We start from the raw sequence: 14,186 nt of genomic DNA on the forward strand, positions 1-14,186 counted from the left end.
GAATTCTCTCAAACAGGAATTCCTGAAAAAAAGAAATTTAATATTTGCTGGAGAATGGTTTTTTAGATCCCAGTAAAAGTGACTGAAGTGTACCATACATATTTGTTCCAAAACCAGATACAACTTTCCGTATGTGTACTAATTATGGGAAGGTGAATAGTGTGACAAAAACAGATTCATTCCCATTACCAAGATTCGATGACTGTATTGATAAGATAGGGAATGCCAAGTATGTCATCAAATTTAACCTTCTGTAAGGATTTCGGCAAATTCTACTAACGGAAAGAGCAGATGAAATTTTGGCATTCGGGACTCCAGATGGACTTTGCCAATATAAAGTAATGGTGTTTGGGATGAAAGGGTCGCCAAGTACATTTCAACGTCTCGTGAATATGATTACCTCTGGTCGAGACAACTGTGATGCTTACTTTGATTATGTCATCATCTACAACGACACCTGGAACGAACATTTAGCAACAATTCGGAAATTCTTTGACAGACTCACTGATGCATGTTTGACAATTTGTCTACAGGTGAGTTATGCTGTGCTAGTGTAACTTTCCTATGACATATCGTGGGACATGGACAAGTTAAACCAACAGATGCTAAGGTCAATGTTATCTCTGAATTTACCGTGCCTGTTAATAAAAAGCAGCTGAAGCGAATTTTAGGTATGGGCGGATACTATCGAAAAGGTTTTTCCAATTTGCCTATAATTGCTAAACCCTTGAAAAAATTATTGAGTAAGAAAATCAAGTTCCTATGGACTGAAAAATGTTAGCAGGCTTTTGACAAGTTTAAAAGCATACTTAAAAGCGCAGTTGTTCTTACAGCTCTACATTTCAGCCAATCCTTTTAAATGTCTGTTGGTGCAAGTGACGTTGGGGTTGTAGCAGATTTGTTTCAAGAAGACGAAAGTGGTATTGATCATGCAGTGTGTTATTTTTCTAAGAAATTAAATAAGCACCAAAGAAATTATTCACCAATCGAGAAGGAGTGTTTGGCGATGATATTGGCATTACAACATTTTGAAGTTTATCTTAGTTTAGCTCATTCTTCGATAATTGTGTTTAGTGACCACAACCCCCTTACTTTCATCGGCAAGATGAAAAATACAAATCAAAGACTACTAAGGTGGAGTTTGTTGTAAGAGGAATAAAATCTTGACATCAGGCACATCAAGGGAAAAGATAATATAATAGCAGATGCACTTTCCCGCGTATAATAATGTATTATTTCATGTACACTGTGTGTAATTTATGAGTTTTTTTTAACCTCATGTATAGCTATTCCACGGTAAAAAGAAAGTTTTATCATATAAATCTTTCTTTTTTTCTTTATGGGGAAGTGTTATGTATACTTGATTTAATTATATCTGATTTAATATATATTTATTTTAATTTAATTGTTTGTTTGTCAGTTTTAATTTTTTTGTTGTTCATTACATGCTATTGTAATGTACATTCATTCACTGGAGATGATATTTTTCCAGAAAATCAGTTGACCTACATCATTCTTCCGTAAATAACCAAAGTTTGACCTCGATCCTGACCTTGATTTAAAATTAGTAGCAGTCATGTAAATAAGTTCTATTTTTATTTTAAAATGAATGGTTGATGTCGAGGTCATGATGGGACTACGTTATTTAAGAGTAAACAATTTTTTTTCTTAGATGAAAAGCATTGGTTTTCGTCAGGGTCATGTTAGGCGTACGTGATATAAACTTGGTCACGTGACCCCTCTTTCCATTGCGCAACTCGGGGATTTTCGAAGCTGTGTTTTAGAATACATTGTAAGCTGTGTTTTAGAGAAATATTCTGAATTAGTTGAGCTCTTGCACTGGAAACTGTATGTTATGCTGTTTGGAGTTCTTTCAAATTACTTGGATTCAGATGGATTAATTCTTTTTCTTCCTGGAAAATTCGTGTGTTCATATGAAATTTCTTGAACAAAGACAGCTCTTATAAAAATATATTCGGATTTCCAAAACCGGAGTGCTATTTCTTGTTTCTACAAGGAACTGTAGACTTCAACATTCTACTGGTTACATCATACGTCATCGTCTTCCATCTTGGATTCTTCGTCGGGACTCGAACTTGAAATCATTAGAACATTTTATTATTAGGACATCTACAATTTTATTCGTGGATTATTCTTGTATTTTTTAGGATTTGATTTGTAAAACCGTAAGTTCATATTTGTTTTTTTCATTTTTACAGAATTTTTCCAGAGAAATAAATTATTATAATTCTTCAAAGCTTGTTGTTTTCACTCTCTTGTGTTAATGTTTATTCGAGTCTAAACACCTACCATAAAAATGCCAAATGAATCTTAAGTAAATGCATTTATTGCGCAAAAATATAGTTCAGATATTATGTATATCTAACTTGTGTGATTGAACTTTGTCATTAATTGAGGGTAGGAGTTTGGCCCTACCTGACTAATGTATTTTTTCAGTAAACAACATACTATATAGCTAACTTTAGTCTTTTAGTTTCGATAATATAAACATATAATTATTATGTGTAAGGAAACATGTTTACAAGGATTTGAGTTCAGGACATTGGTTTTCTCGTCAGGAATTCCTGGTGTGACTTGTTGAGACCTTTCATTAATTTACAAATAGGATATTCACTACAAGCTTTTGCTCGCGTATCAAATGATCATGTTCTTGTAAAACTAATAAAGCACTCTCATATTCTTCAACACAAAGGAGCGAGGGGGCGGACTTTGGAAACTGTAACAATCGAAATACACTTTCTGATTTGTTTAGGGAAGAGAGATAGAGTGAGAAAGAGAGTGTCTGTGTTTGTGTGTGTGATTTGGATTTTTAACGTTGCTTTAACAATATTTCGGACATATCGCTACGATGTCTTCAGTGTGGCAGTTTATAGTGATTTCTAACACTGGAGCATCATGTCGCAGACATGTAGCATCATGTCCCACCGAGTCACATTATCCTGACACCAGGTCTACCAGTCCAAGTACTAACCTCTTAATGGTGAGCGCCTATCAAGGCAGCTGTTAGTGGCATTTTTATAAGTCTTTGGGATTCGAACCCGCGACCTCCCGCATCCTAGGCGGACGCTCTAACCACTTGGCCAGAGAGAGAGAGAGAGAGAGAGAGAGAGAGAGAGAGAGAGAGAGAGAGAGAACTTAGCAAACTTTACAAATCGAAATGTACTTTCTGATTTATTTAGGGATATGTACGTACAGCAGACATTTCCGATGTCACATGACAAAAATACAAACTGGTTCAACGATTACAAAAGGGAGACACACTCTTTCTACATTTGTACACACCCGTTTAATTCCTGGAGCTAGAAGCAGATACAACAAAGCTTGATGGTTCTGAATTATTCTGTTTTCAAATTAATTGAGATAAGCAAAATCTTTGTGTCTCTCGATTGAAAAGATAACGACTAGCATTCGTTAATGATTTTTAACTCCGGTATGTTCCTTGATAAGGTTTGAAATTAAGGTATATGGCTAAATTGAGAACATCAGACCGCGTGCTACAAATATTAAAAATAAGATGGGAAAATATTGATAGAAACGATGGATTTTTTAAACTATATAGTTCAAAAGAAACTGTAGAAAATTTCAAGTTTCTTTTTTTAAATATAACTTCTTCAGTAAACAACGTAATTATTTATCTTTGAAATAGTGTTATGTAAATTATGATTTACTGAAAAAGAAGTCGTTGTTTAATGCAACAAAAAAGGCATGCCGTTTGAATATCATGTATATGCATTGTTTTCGTTATAAAAACACAGTTCCTCTAAGCACAATTATTACAGTTCCTTTTATGTCAATATACTAAAAAGGTAAAATAAGTTGAATTTCCTCTATGTCCTGTATTTCAGTGCCAGAGAGGTCCTTTCAGTTGCAATCGGTGTCAATCCACTTTCATTTTCATGACTAGCCAATGATGTCGATGATCAGTTTGCAATCCATGTCAATCCACTTTCATTTTCATGACTAGTCAACGATGTCGATGATTACGAGCAGAGTCAACAAGCTGCATAATCGATCCGTTCTTCCTGAGTTACAAAAATGATAATACATAATACTTACTGCATAATACTATCTCAGTTATTGTACTGCGGTCGCGAAAAGAAACATTTCAATAAGCATAAATTTTAAATCTTAAGACTACGTGACTTATCATAAATCATTCTTATGCACCGTCACTCTTGCGTGGTACTTTCATGACAGAAGCGATAACTACTGGATTATATTGAGATCACGAAAAGACAAACGAAAACAAACATCAATTTTAAATCTTTAGACGACGTGACTAAATTGTGAGTCTTTCTGATGCGTCGCCACACTTATATATTTACCTTCATGATCGATAAACAACATGTCTGACATTGAGATGCCAATGACAAAAGTCATGTTAGGTAACAAGGACAAATTGCCCATAGCATCAATTTTACCATGAATTACAGAAGATATTGTTTCCCCTTTTAGTTACAAGTTTTGTTAGCAAGTTCATCGATTGGCACTTTTTATTATTAACCAGCCTAGCAATTATACAGCTGCAACATTGATACCCGACAAGAAAATAAAACGTGAAAGCTAGTACACTTGTAGAATCTTGTATAGACCTTTCTTTAATTTACAAATAACCATCAACTTACTAGCTATTACTCTCGTACGAAATGATCATGCTCTTGCAAAAGATAAAAGCACTCTTCCATTCTTCATTACAAAGGAGAGAGTGAGAGAGAAAAATAACAAGTTCCCAGACTTTGCAAACGGAAAGGTACTTTCTGATTTATTTATGGAGATGTATATACAGCAATCACTGCCGAGTCAACATGATAAAATATAACTGCAGTTGGTATACGACAATTACTTAAAGAAAAGCATTGACCATTCATGATAATTTTAAGATGACAATGTTAATTCATGAAGATAATAAAAATGTTCTTGACAATGCAAAATTGAGACACCCGCACTATATCCGGTAAGTCGCCGGTTTCTTTCCTGGAATTAGAAACAGATGCAATAAAACAAAGTGGTTCTGAATTATTCTCGTTCTAGATTGATTGAGATAAGCAAACATTTTGCGTCTATCAATTGAAAAGATTGAACTATATCCCATGAAGTTTCATTTTTGTCCCAAAGTAGCGATCAGCATTCGTTGCCTTCTAAACTCCAGTTTTTGTATGTTTTTTAAGGATTGATTCTTTTAAGTAGTGTAACTTCGTGGCGTCGAAGGGTCTCTATATTCTACTTTTGGTATTTCAATTGATGTTAAAGTTTTCTGAGAGTTTATGATCATGACGTGGCACTTTATTATTATGTGGTGTTAGGCAAAGCACAGTGTTTGTTTAAACTGTTAATTAACAACATGTATCTATTGGAGTAAAGAAATGTGCACCACATTGTTTTGTTTTGTTTGTGTTGATTACGTTTACTATAATTTCATTCTCGTTGAATCCTAATAAGTTTGGAAGATCTATACCTGGCACTAGAAGAAGACGCAATAAAATCACGATGACTCTGAATTATTCTGTCTCTAAACTGATTGAGGTAAGCACAATTGTTGTGTTTTTCTAAACTCCGGTTTGCAGGTGGAAAATGATCTAATTTTAGTTTGATGTTGCGGAAACTTTGTGGCGTCAAAGCGTCTCTACATTAATTTGGTATCATAAATCGGTGCATAGAAAATCGTCTTCAAAATGTGTGGTCATTAGATGCCCGTTTATTATCAAAATGACTTATTAATTTTCAAACAACCTAAGAATAATAACGTTTATTATCCTTATAGTTTGTTTCCTCTCCTTTCTGGCTGGAAAATGGGCTCTGCCCAATTAAACTTGTCATTTAATTAGAGGTTTAAAAAGAAATCAGTATAGCAAAAGTTGAAATATTTAAAACTAATCTAACATTTTTCACAATTCCACATAATCTTTTTAAATATTAATATTAACATGCAGAGAGAAACATTCACAAGTTAGTTGCGTAAATTGTGTAAATTTAAGTCCATATGTTCTTCTGGGTTTGTTTTACTTCATAAGGGTTTGCTTTGGATAGCATCATTATAACACAGTCGCTCAAAATACCTGCTGATTCAGGTTCATGTTCAGGTACCGACATGTACAAGAGCTAATGGACAGCAGTAGTTAGAGAAACCATCGCCCCAACTGGAGCATTGCTCGAACTTTACTGTCAAAGTTGGAAAATACCCCACCGTAAGTTTTTGTAGGAATATACGCAAGTTTGATTGTTCCAGTTTTCTGGAGTTTCGTATCATTGCAAATGGTTGGAATTTCAAAAATGTGATCTTCTGATTTTCACAGCTCGTAATACTAGTTATAAAATGAGATATTATCTGTCCAAGGAAAGTTTAAAGCGCTACAATTATGTTTACTTTCCTAATGTGAATGATGGCGGTTTATTTGAATTTGAGAGAGAGTAAATAGCAAGGTATTATTTTTTATGTGCGTCTAATAGAAGAATGCTAGCTCCATGGGGTTAGTTTCACTTCCAGGACCTGAGAGGCAAATCAAGAGGTGCCGAAAACGTATATGTGCGCTTTCAGAACATAGTAACACAGTGAAAATTAAGTTTTATATTCATGGACAAACATTTATGGAAAAACTATGTCTGTGTACTTTCTGCTACATTTAACAATAGCACAGAAGCAGTCTTATTCACCAGCTATCTACCGTTAATTTCCTAAACTAGCGGTCAGAAATAAATGTCAATCCAGTTAGTTGCAAGGCATGCAAGTGTACGTTAACCTTTTCCAAACTGTAAAAGCTATAAACAGGTCAAATTAGCATTGTGCCTTCCTGTCTTTCTAAACTTCGCAGCGGACCTTGTATGACTCAGTGGAGTGCATAGGTTTCAGATTAGTTCTAGGCGCCATCGTCCACGGCGTCGTTTTACATCAGAGGACTTGAGGATTATTTTCGTAGAAACGACGGGGAATGCTCCCTTTAGGTTGAAAGTTTCCTCCCTTTCTCTAGTGTTTAATGCCTCTCGCACTACGTCCTGCCTACCACTGGACAGCCTGAACTAATAGGTATAAAACGTTCGAATTTGGTCGTTCATTTTATGTAAAATAAATAAGTTTGATACTGTTGTTACTAAGATTTAAAATATATTTGCTGGTGGAACATAGCCTATGCATACTGTCTTTAGTAAGATAATATTTTAAAAACAAGGTATTTATCGTGATCTGTAAATCAATCAAAACTCTGCTGTAGACATGTCAACTTAGCGTTGTGCCTTCCCAACTTCCTAAACTTCGCAGCAGATCATGTGATGATTCGCCTTCAGTGGACTGAATGCGTTTTAGAGCTGGATCTGTCTGTCAGCATGAAAGACAGCTATTCTCAGAGAATCAAACATCCACAATTTAATCAGTTAAAGACAGGCCCGGCCTTATAGATTGCCAAGCGCAAGGCGACACTCTGGCCCGGCCTTATAGATTGCCTAGCCCAAGGCGACACTCTGTCCCGGCCTTATAGATTGACTAGCCCAAGACGACACTCTGGCAGCGGTGCCCGGCTACTGTGGTTGCTGTAGTAGTCCAAATTATTCATCATTTGGAACGCGGAGCCCAATGCAACCGTTTTCCTCGCCTTGCCCTAAGGCCGATCATGGTTAAAGATAACAGTGTCTCGTGAAACAAAGATGTGTTCACTCGTTCCCGGCACATGTGAATCAGAGACTCCTTATAAATATTCGAAATTAGTTCACTCGATATAAACGTACCGTCAGTTATTATAATTTATGAATACGCGATAAGTACATCAATTGATTATACAACAGAGTAATGTGGTTACAAGCAGGTAAATAGCAAACAATTTTTACACTGTCATGTAAATGACCTAGTTAGTAGTAGGTGATTGTAGAAAGATAAAATTCAAGATGACTGCTTCATGAATATTAATTCAACAAGTATTTTACCACAATTGGGATACATTTTAAATGAGGAATACATTCCAATGCAAGTAATCTCTAAATTGATGTATTTATCACTTGTCTAATGGGAGGGTCAATGGAACAATCAATAAATCATCAAATTCTGATTAGCCAGTTCATCAATTTATCCTTCAACTGATCAGTCAATACATATCAATCAATCGATAAATCGGTTAATCACCAGTCGGATCAATTCGTAAATTAACCATTAATCGGTTGAAAATAACAAAAGTTTATATTCGTAACATTACTTGTACTGATGAATGATAAATTAACACAAAGAAACAACTCTTAGCTTGCTCAAATATCACAGGATAAACGTTAGGCGCTCCATCAATTTCTTGAATATTTGTTATCGAAGTTACAAAAAGCATAAAGGCGTTTGCTTCTAGACAACTCTTTCAAGACAGATATTCCAGTCGTTTGTATAGCTACATACCTGCAAAATTTGATAAATGGTCCTGAGGCTCTTGGCCCTTGGAATATTTGCAGCACTGCACTTCACGTAATGATTCCTTGACTGACTCTTCACCACCACCATCACCATCCGCAATACAAATAACAAGTCAAAAACAGAAACATTATTAGAATGAAAGAGATATATCGGAACCATGATCTGTGTATATTAAATGATGACTGTTTTATTTGGAAACATTTTATATCGCTGTATTTAACAGTAATAAATACATGGTCAAACTTTTATTTTAATTTTTCAACGAAATAGTTTACACATGTACTTGCAGGGTGGGATGAAAGCTGTACTATGGACGGATTCATTTCAAATAGGAATGATGTATGCTGGTCTCATTGCTGTCTTGATCAAAGGTGCAGAGTCTGTGGGCGGCATGTCGCAGGCATGGTCGTATGCAGAGGAGACTGGGAGAACTGTTCTAACAGAGTAAGGACTTTGTAATGTGTCCCTCCCTTTGTGTTGAATCTTGCAGGCAATGACTGGTGACGTAGAATTCAATTCTTAATGTGATGATACAGCAGACTAGAGTTAATGAGGTATTCGACTTCCGTTGGGCCGCTTATATCATCTAAAGTAATATATGGTGTCGTTTGTAAGACTTCAAGCAGATCAATGGAAACATAACCTCAGGCTTATCACAAGGATAGAGTGCGATGTGTGTGTGTGTGTGTGTGTTTGTGTGTGTACCCGAGTCCCCAACAGCCATCATTGTCAGGGTTCGCTTGAAGATCTTCGTTAACTCCATCTGAGAGTTTATTAAACTTAACATCTAGAAACTGCAACATCGTTATAAACTATTTTCTGTTACATTGTAAACATACAGATGTTAAAATAATCAAGTAATCAAAGTCTGCAGTAGCTACAAATAATTGTTAACAGCTATATTATCTTATAATTAACCAAGCAGTCAGTTCATCAAACATTTGGCACATATTTCTTGATATGACCAAGGATTCCAAACATCAAAATTTGATTTTATGTTGTTTTTTTTTTTGTTTACGAAAGAACATAATAAATTACTTAGATGTTAGGGACTCCATTTAATTTGAATCCTACTCTCTTCAGTTGTTGTGAAGATAAGTATTTTTAATTGTTTGTGAATATTTCTCCTCGCCATTCATTTTTATCCCCATTATATATTAAATATATGCTGTTTCGCGCATAAAACAAAATACCCAGGTAGAGAAGTGAGAATGAGATCGCTTAATTCGCTACCAACTGCAAAAACAAAAACAAAAAATTAAAAAATAATAATAATAAATTGACAATTCAATCTATGTTAATGATCCACATGCTCATGATCAAGTTCTTTACAAAATGTGGAACATTTTATTTTGAATTATTTTAATTTGATTTTTACTCAGTTATTTTAGTAGTGGTCCAAGTGTATATATTTTTTATATTGACAGTAATAGTTTATGGCATAATATATTTAAGAAAAAGATGAGTATCGATTTTTAATGTTTCAAGCGTTTTCATCTAAACCTGTACAAATGTATTCGTTTAGTTGTTTTTATATCAGTAATTGAGGATCAGCATTATTAATGAATCGACAATCTGGTATTAAGCTGGTTTAGTAGTTGTTTCGAGAGGGGTATCAATATTTGCTAATTTGAGTAAAGCCGGCATAGTTAATAGCAACTGACGTCCTTTATAGAATCATGAATTCTTCTGAAGTTTGAATGTACATTTCAATTTATTAAAAGACTATCGAGTGCTGTTTGAGAAAAAGTAATTTAAAAGTTCGCCATGTTTTAACGATAGTGGCCATTATGTATGGCCTATCATTATCATTTGTTTTCTATTGTTTAATAAGGTGGATAATATTTGTTGGAAACGAATGAGTAGTTTGTAAAATGATTTCCTTCAAGGTTGTTAGCTTATAAACTTTGTGGAAAATGTTCTAAGAGGATATTGGTTAATGGTCATTTGTAGTTAACAATAGGTTCCATATTTTACTGCAGTTCAGCATCTTTAAAAATTCTAAAAGCCTTGATGGTGGGACGCGTTCTGCCACATATAGCTAATTTCTTGGAAGCAGGGTTTCAGAAGTTAGTTTAAACTTGTATTCTTCTACTTAACGAGGCCGTATTTGCTGACGGATCGGTATAATTTATACCAACATTAAAGGCATTGAAACCAGCAAGCTCTCTGATAACTTCGGTCGGAAGAAGTCTATGCGTTGTTCGTATGAATTGAATGAAGCAACTGGTGACGGATCCAGATAACACAAGATAGACGACGGTATGGAAGCCATGCAACAAATAATCGTGACTTATGTATTAATCATTTAAAGTCTTATATAAGTTTTCTCTTCAAAATTCATACTATCTGAATTTGAAGATTCTTGGGGAATTTTTCCAGTGCATAAAGTTTTTATTTATACAAATATTTTGTTGCTACCTTTTCTTTGAAAGTTGGAGTCCAGACCCTGCTACACGTCATAGCGTTTGGGCCCTTGTCATTGGCGGCATGTTCACGTGGATTGCCATATATGGCGTAAATCAATCTCAGGTCCAGAGGGCGTGCTCATGTGGTTCTCTAAAGGAAGCTCAAATGTAAGTCGTCAATAGCATTGTCACCGCCACCAATACTACTGCTACTAATACTACGAAATGTACTACTTTTTAAAATAAATATGATCTTGTGGCGTAATTGTTGGCTGTAATAAATACATTTTATTAAGAACGTCGTTATAAAATATGTGTTTCAAAGAACCAATGCTAATATATTAGAAAAAAATACGTTACTTCAAGAAATCTATAAGTTTATAAGTGTAGACTTTTAAGCAATAAATGACCTCAGTCAGTTCTCCATTAAATAACAGCTTTATAATCATTCTTTCGTACGATTTCAGAGCAATGTGGCTCAATCTACCAGGACTCTGGGGAATTCTCTACTTGGGTTGTTTGATAGGCATTACGATGTATGCCTTCTATAGACATTGTGACCCAATTCAATTCAAACTTGTCTCCGCCTCTGACCAGGTATGTACTTCTCTTGCAAAAGGTGTTTTTTTATCTCTGGCTGTCTGTTTGTTTGCCTGTCTGTCTGTCCGTCTCTCTCTCTCTCTCACTATATATATATATATATATATATATATATATATATATATATATATATACCACCGTGTTGGCTAATTAACAATGAAAAAGTGAAATCAACAAGCTTTGTAAAATTTAAGAAATAATTTATTTACCTGGAAAAACAATGGAAAATGGAAAAAAGTACTTACGGTTTTAAGAATCAAATCCAAAAGTAATCCATGAATAATCATCATAAAACTATAAACCATTAGTCCTAGTAATAAATTGTTCTAATAAATTCAAGTTCGAGTCCCGACGAAAACTCCAAAATTGAAGGCGATAAAGTACAGTACGGACGTGTCTACAATTCTTTGTCGATCCACAAACAATAATCCGGTGTTTGAATTTCCGAACAAAATTTCAAGAAATGTCTTTGTTCAAGAAATATGTATGAGCACTCAAATATTTCCAGGAAAAAATATAATTCCAAAAAATATAACTTCTACTCATCAGGTCACAACGAAATACTCTTCAGTGTCCAACGTAAAAAAACCAAACTGACTAATTTTTCAATAGACAAAGATTATACAGTCATCTAAGACGCAAAATAGATACCCGTATGAGGGTCACGTGATCACCTTCGAGAACAGTTTAGAAGCTATTTACATGTCTAAGGTCACGTATTACAGTACAGCCTTGATCTCATTTTATGTATTCCACTAACAAATAAATTAAGAAATGGAGTTGTTTACCTAATCCTCAATCAAGGCCAGGAACCAGGTGAGCTTTTAGATACATAGGTCGGACCAGAAAACAAAAAAGTTAAAATAATTTCTGGAAAAATTCAAATTCCGGTAAACAAAATTACATTACTTTAACATGTAAAAAAACTAATTCTTACAGAAAATTAAATTTAATCAAATATAAATTAAATCAAATATGCATAACACATTTAATTTAGGAAAGTAATCTCTATAACATGGAAGAAAATATCCTACGTTTTCTTCCTGAATGCATATGATAGTGCCACAGATGATAATGATGACAATGATGATCATGTCTGATGTGTATACAATTTGTTTTCACCTCAAGGGTTTGGAAGATCTGGAATAGCCGAAATACTTGCCTGGGCAAATTGTGAAAACTGTGATGGCTGGGTTCATCTCAAATACTGTACGCATGTGACAAATGTCGCCCATGGAGGTAGTTTAACTTGCCCTATTCGCAGTGAATTTAGTGCAATGTTGACTCCTTCCATGAAGGCTTGAATGTGATATGTTCATGTTATAAGATGCTGAGGTTTATAACATGTTGAAATTACACTAGGTCGTTTTCAACATCGATTTAGTTTGAATAAAATCTCATCACATTTATTGAGTTTTACGCTGAATTATTTGAAGAAGAAAAAGCTATAACTCTGACCTGATTATTATGTTTAGATGCTGACGGAAAAAAGTGCAAAGTTATGTATTTCATTTCCACAGTCCGATGCAAAAACGTTACATTGTTGTAAAGCTATGCACAGTATAGGTCGACATTTCATGAGTCTCGAAAACACAGGGGTAGTATCCCCTATGTTCGGAATTAATATAGTTTTGAACAGAATGATGTGGTGACAATAGCCACTTTTCAAACGGTAAGCGATATAATGTTTTATTTTCCGTCAGTTTTTCGAACTCTAGATGCGTTTTGGTGATAATATAGTGACGAAAACCTTAGGTGCGCAGAATAGCCCGACAGCATTGTATATATAACATAATATGAGAGTTTACCCCTCTTTGAAAAAAGTAGCATTTCGAAACAGCAAGGGTATTGATGCTACCACGAAAACAATTTCTATTATGTTTACGTTGATTCAGAAGTATCCCTAAGTCCGTCATTATGACTAACCATACTACCATTCATTCATATCGGCGTTAGCAACAATTCGTCATATCTACTGAAACCGAAATTTAATATTTTCAGGAGCCAATACTTACATTACTACTTCTTCTTGATTTTCGTAATTTAGCAAATGTAGTGCTGGATAGACTTCAACTCGACCAAGCAAATGTTTCAATCTCACATGAATACAAGGTAGCATCATCGTCTTTTCTTATCGTCATCGATGAACCAAAGAACAAGTTGGTAACAAGTTACCTGCTATCAGAAAAGAAATAGTATATTGACAATTAGGACAACACGTTTTCATTTACTGGACTAGTGTATTGTGGGCCCTGCTATTATTTAACCACTTACAGTTACTAACGACCCAAAACATGGACTGCACTTAAAGCAGATTTAATACGAAAAGGTTTGCACTGCATACATTTTCTTTTGCAAACATTTCAGCTATTACCTCTATTTGTGATGGACGTTATGGGAAATGTTTATGGCATTCCAGGATTGTTTGTTGCCTGTCTATTCAGTGGCGCTTTGAGGTACGTGGAAGTCATCAAAATATTCTAAGTTGCTTTTGGTAAATATTTTCTCAGGTTTCTTAATCCAGATAGCATCATGGTCTACTCTAATCCCACCCCTCCCAATTTGCACATGATTAGAGTGTAAGCCTGAATGTGTTTACATGTTTTACATTTTACATTTTACTTTTCTTCCTGTTGATAAAATGACATTATAAAGTAACACAGTTCTGAACTTGCATAACACGATTATTTATCTCCTTTAAGGTCACCGTCGCTGAAGATTCGTGTAATTATGTTTTTGATTCCAGAATTATTGCTTTCTTTAGTTCCAGATTGTTG

The 14,186-nt window shown here is 34.7% G+C and overlaps 1 protein-coding gene across 1 annotated transcript in view; it reads left to right on the forward strand.

The window, feature by feature from the left end:
• Window positions 1-14,186, forward strand: part of LOC149806168 (sodium-coupled monocarboxylate transporter 1-like) — a 121,885-nt gene that overhangs the window by 82,448 nt on the left and 25,251 nt on the right. The window contains exons 5-8 of the mRNA XM_089951081.1: window positions 8,691-8,845; window positions 10,837-10,977; window positions 11,277-11,406; window positions 13,777-13,865. Of these exons, the coding sequence (XP_089807207.1) occupies window positions 8,691-8,845; window positions 10,837-10,977; window positions 11,277-11,406; window positions 13,777-13,865 (515 nt within the window). The remainder of the gene's footprint in view (window positions 1-8,690; window positions 8,846-10,836; window positions 10,978-11,276; window positions 11,407-13,776; window positions 13,866-14,186) is intronic.

This window comes from Sinohyriopsis cumingii, chromosome 2, assembly GCF_028554795.1.
Source record: "Sinohyriopsis cumingii isolate HCF-2022 chromosome 2, ASM2855479v2, whole genome shotgun sequence".
Lineage (NCBI taxonomy): Eukaryota > Metazoa > Mollusca > Bivalvia > Unionida > Unionidae > Sinohyriopsis > Sinohyriopsis cumingii.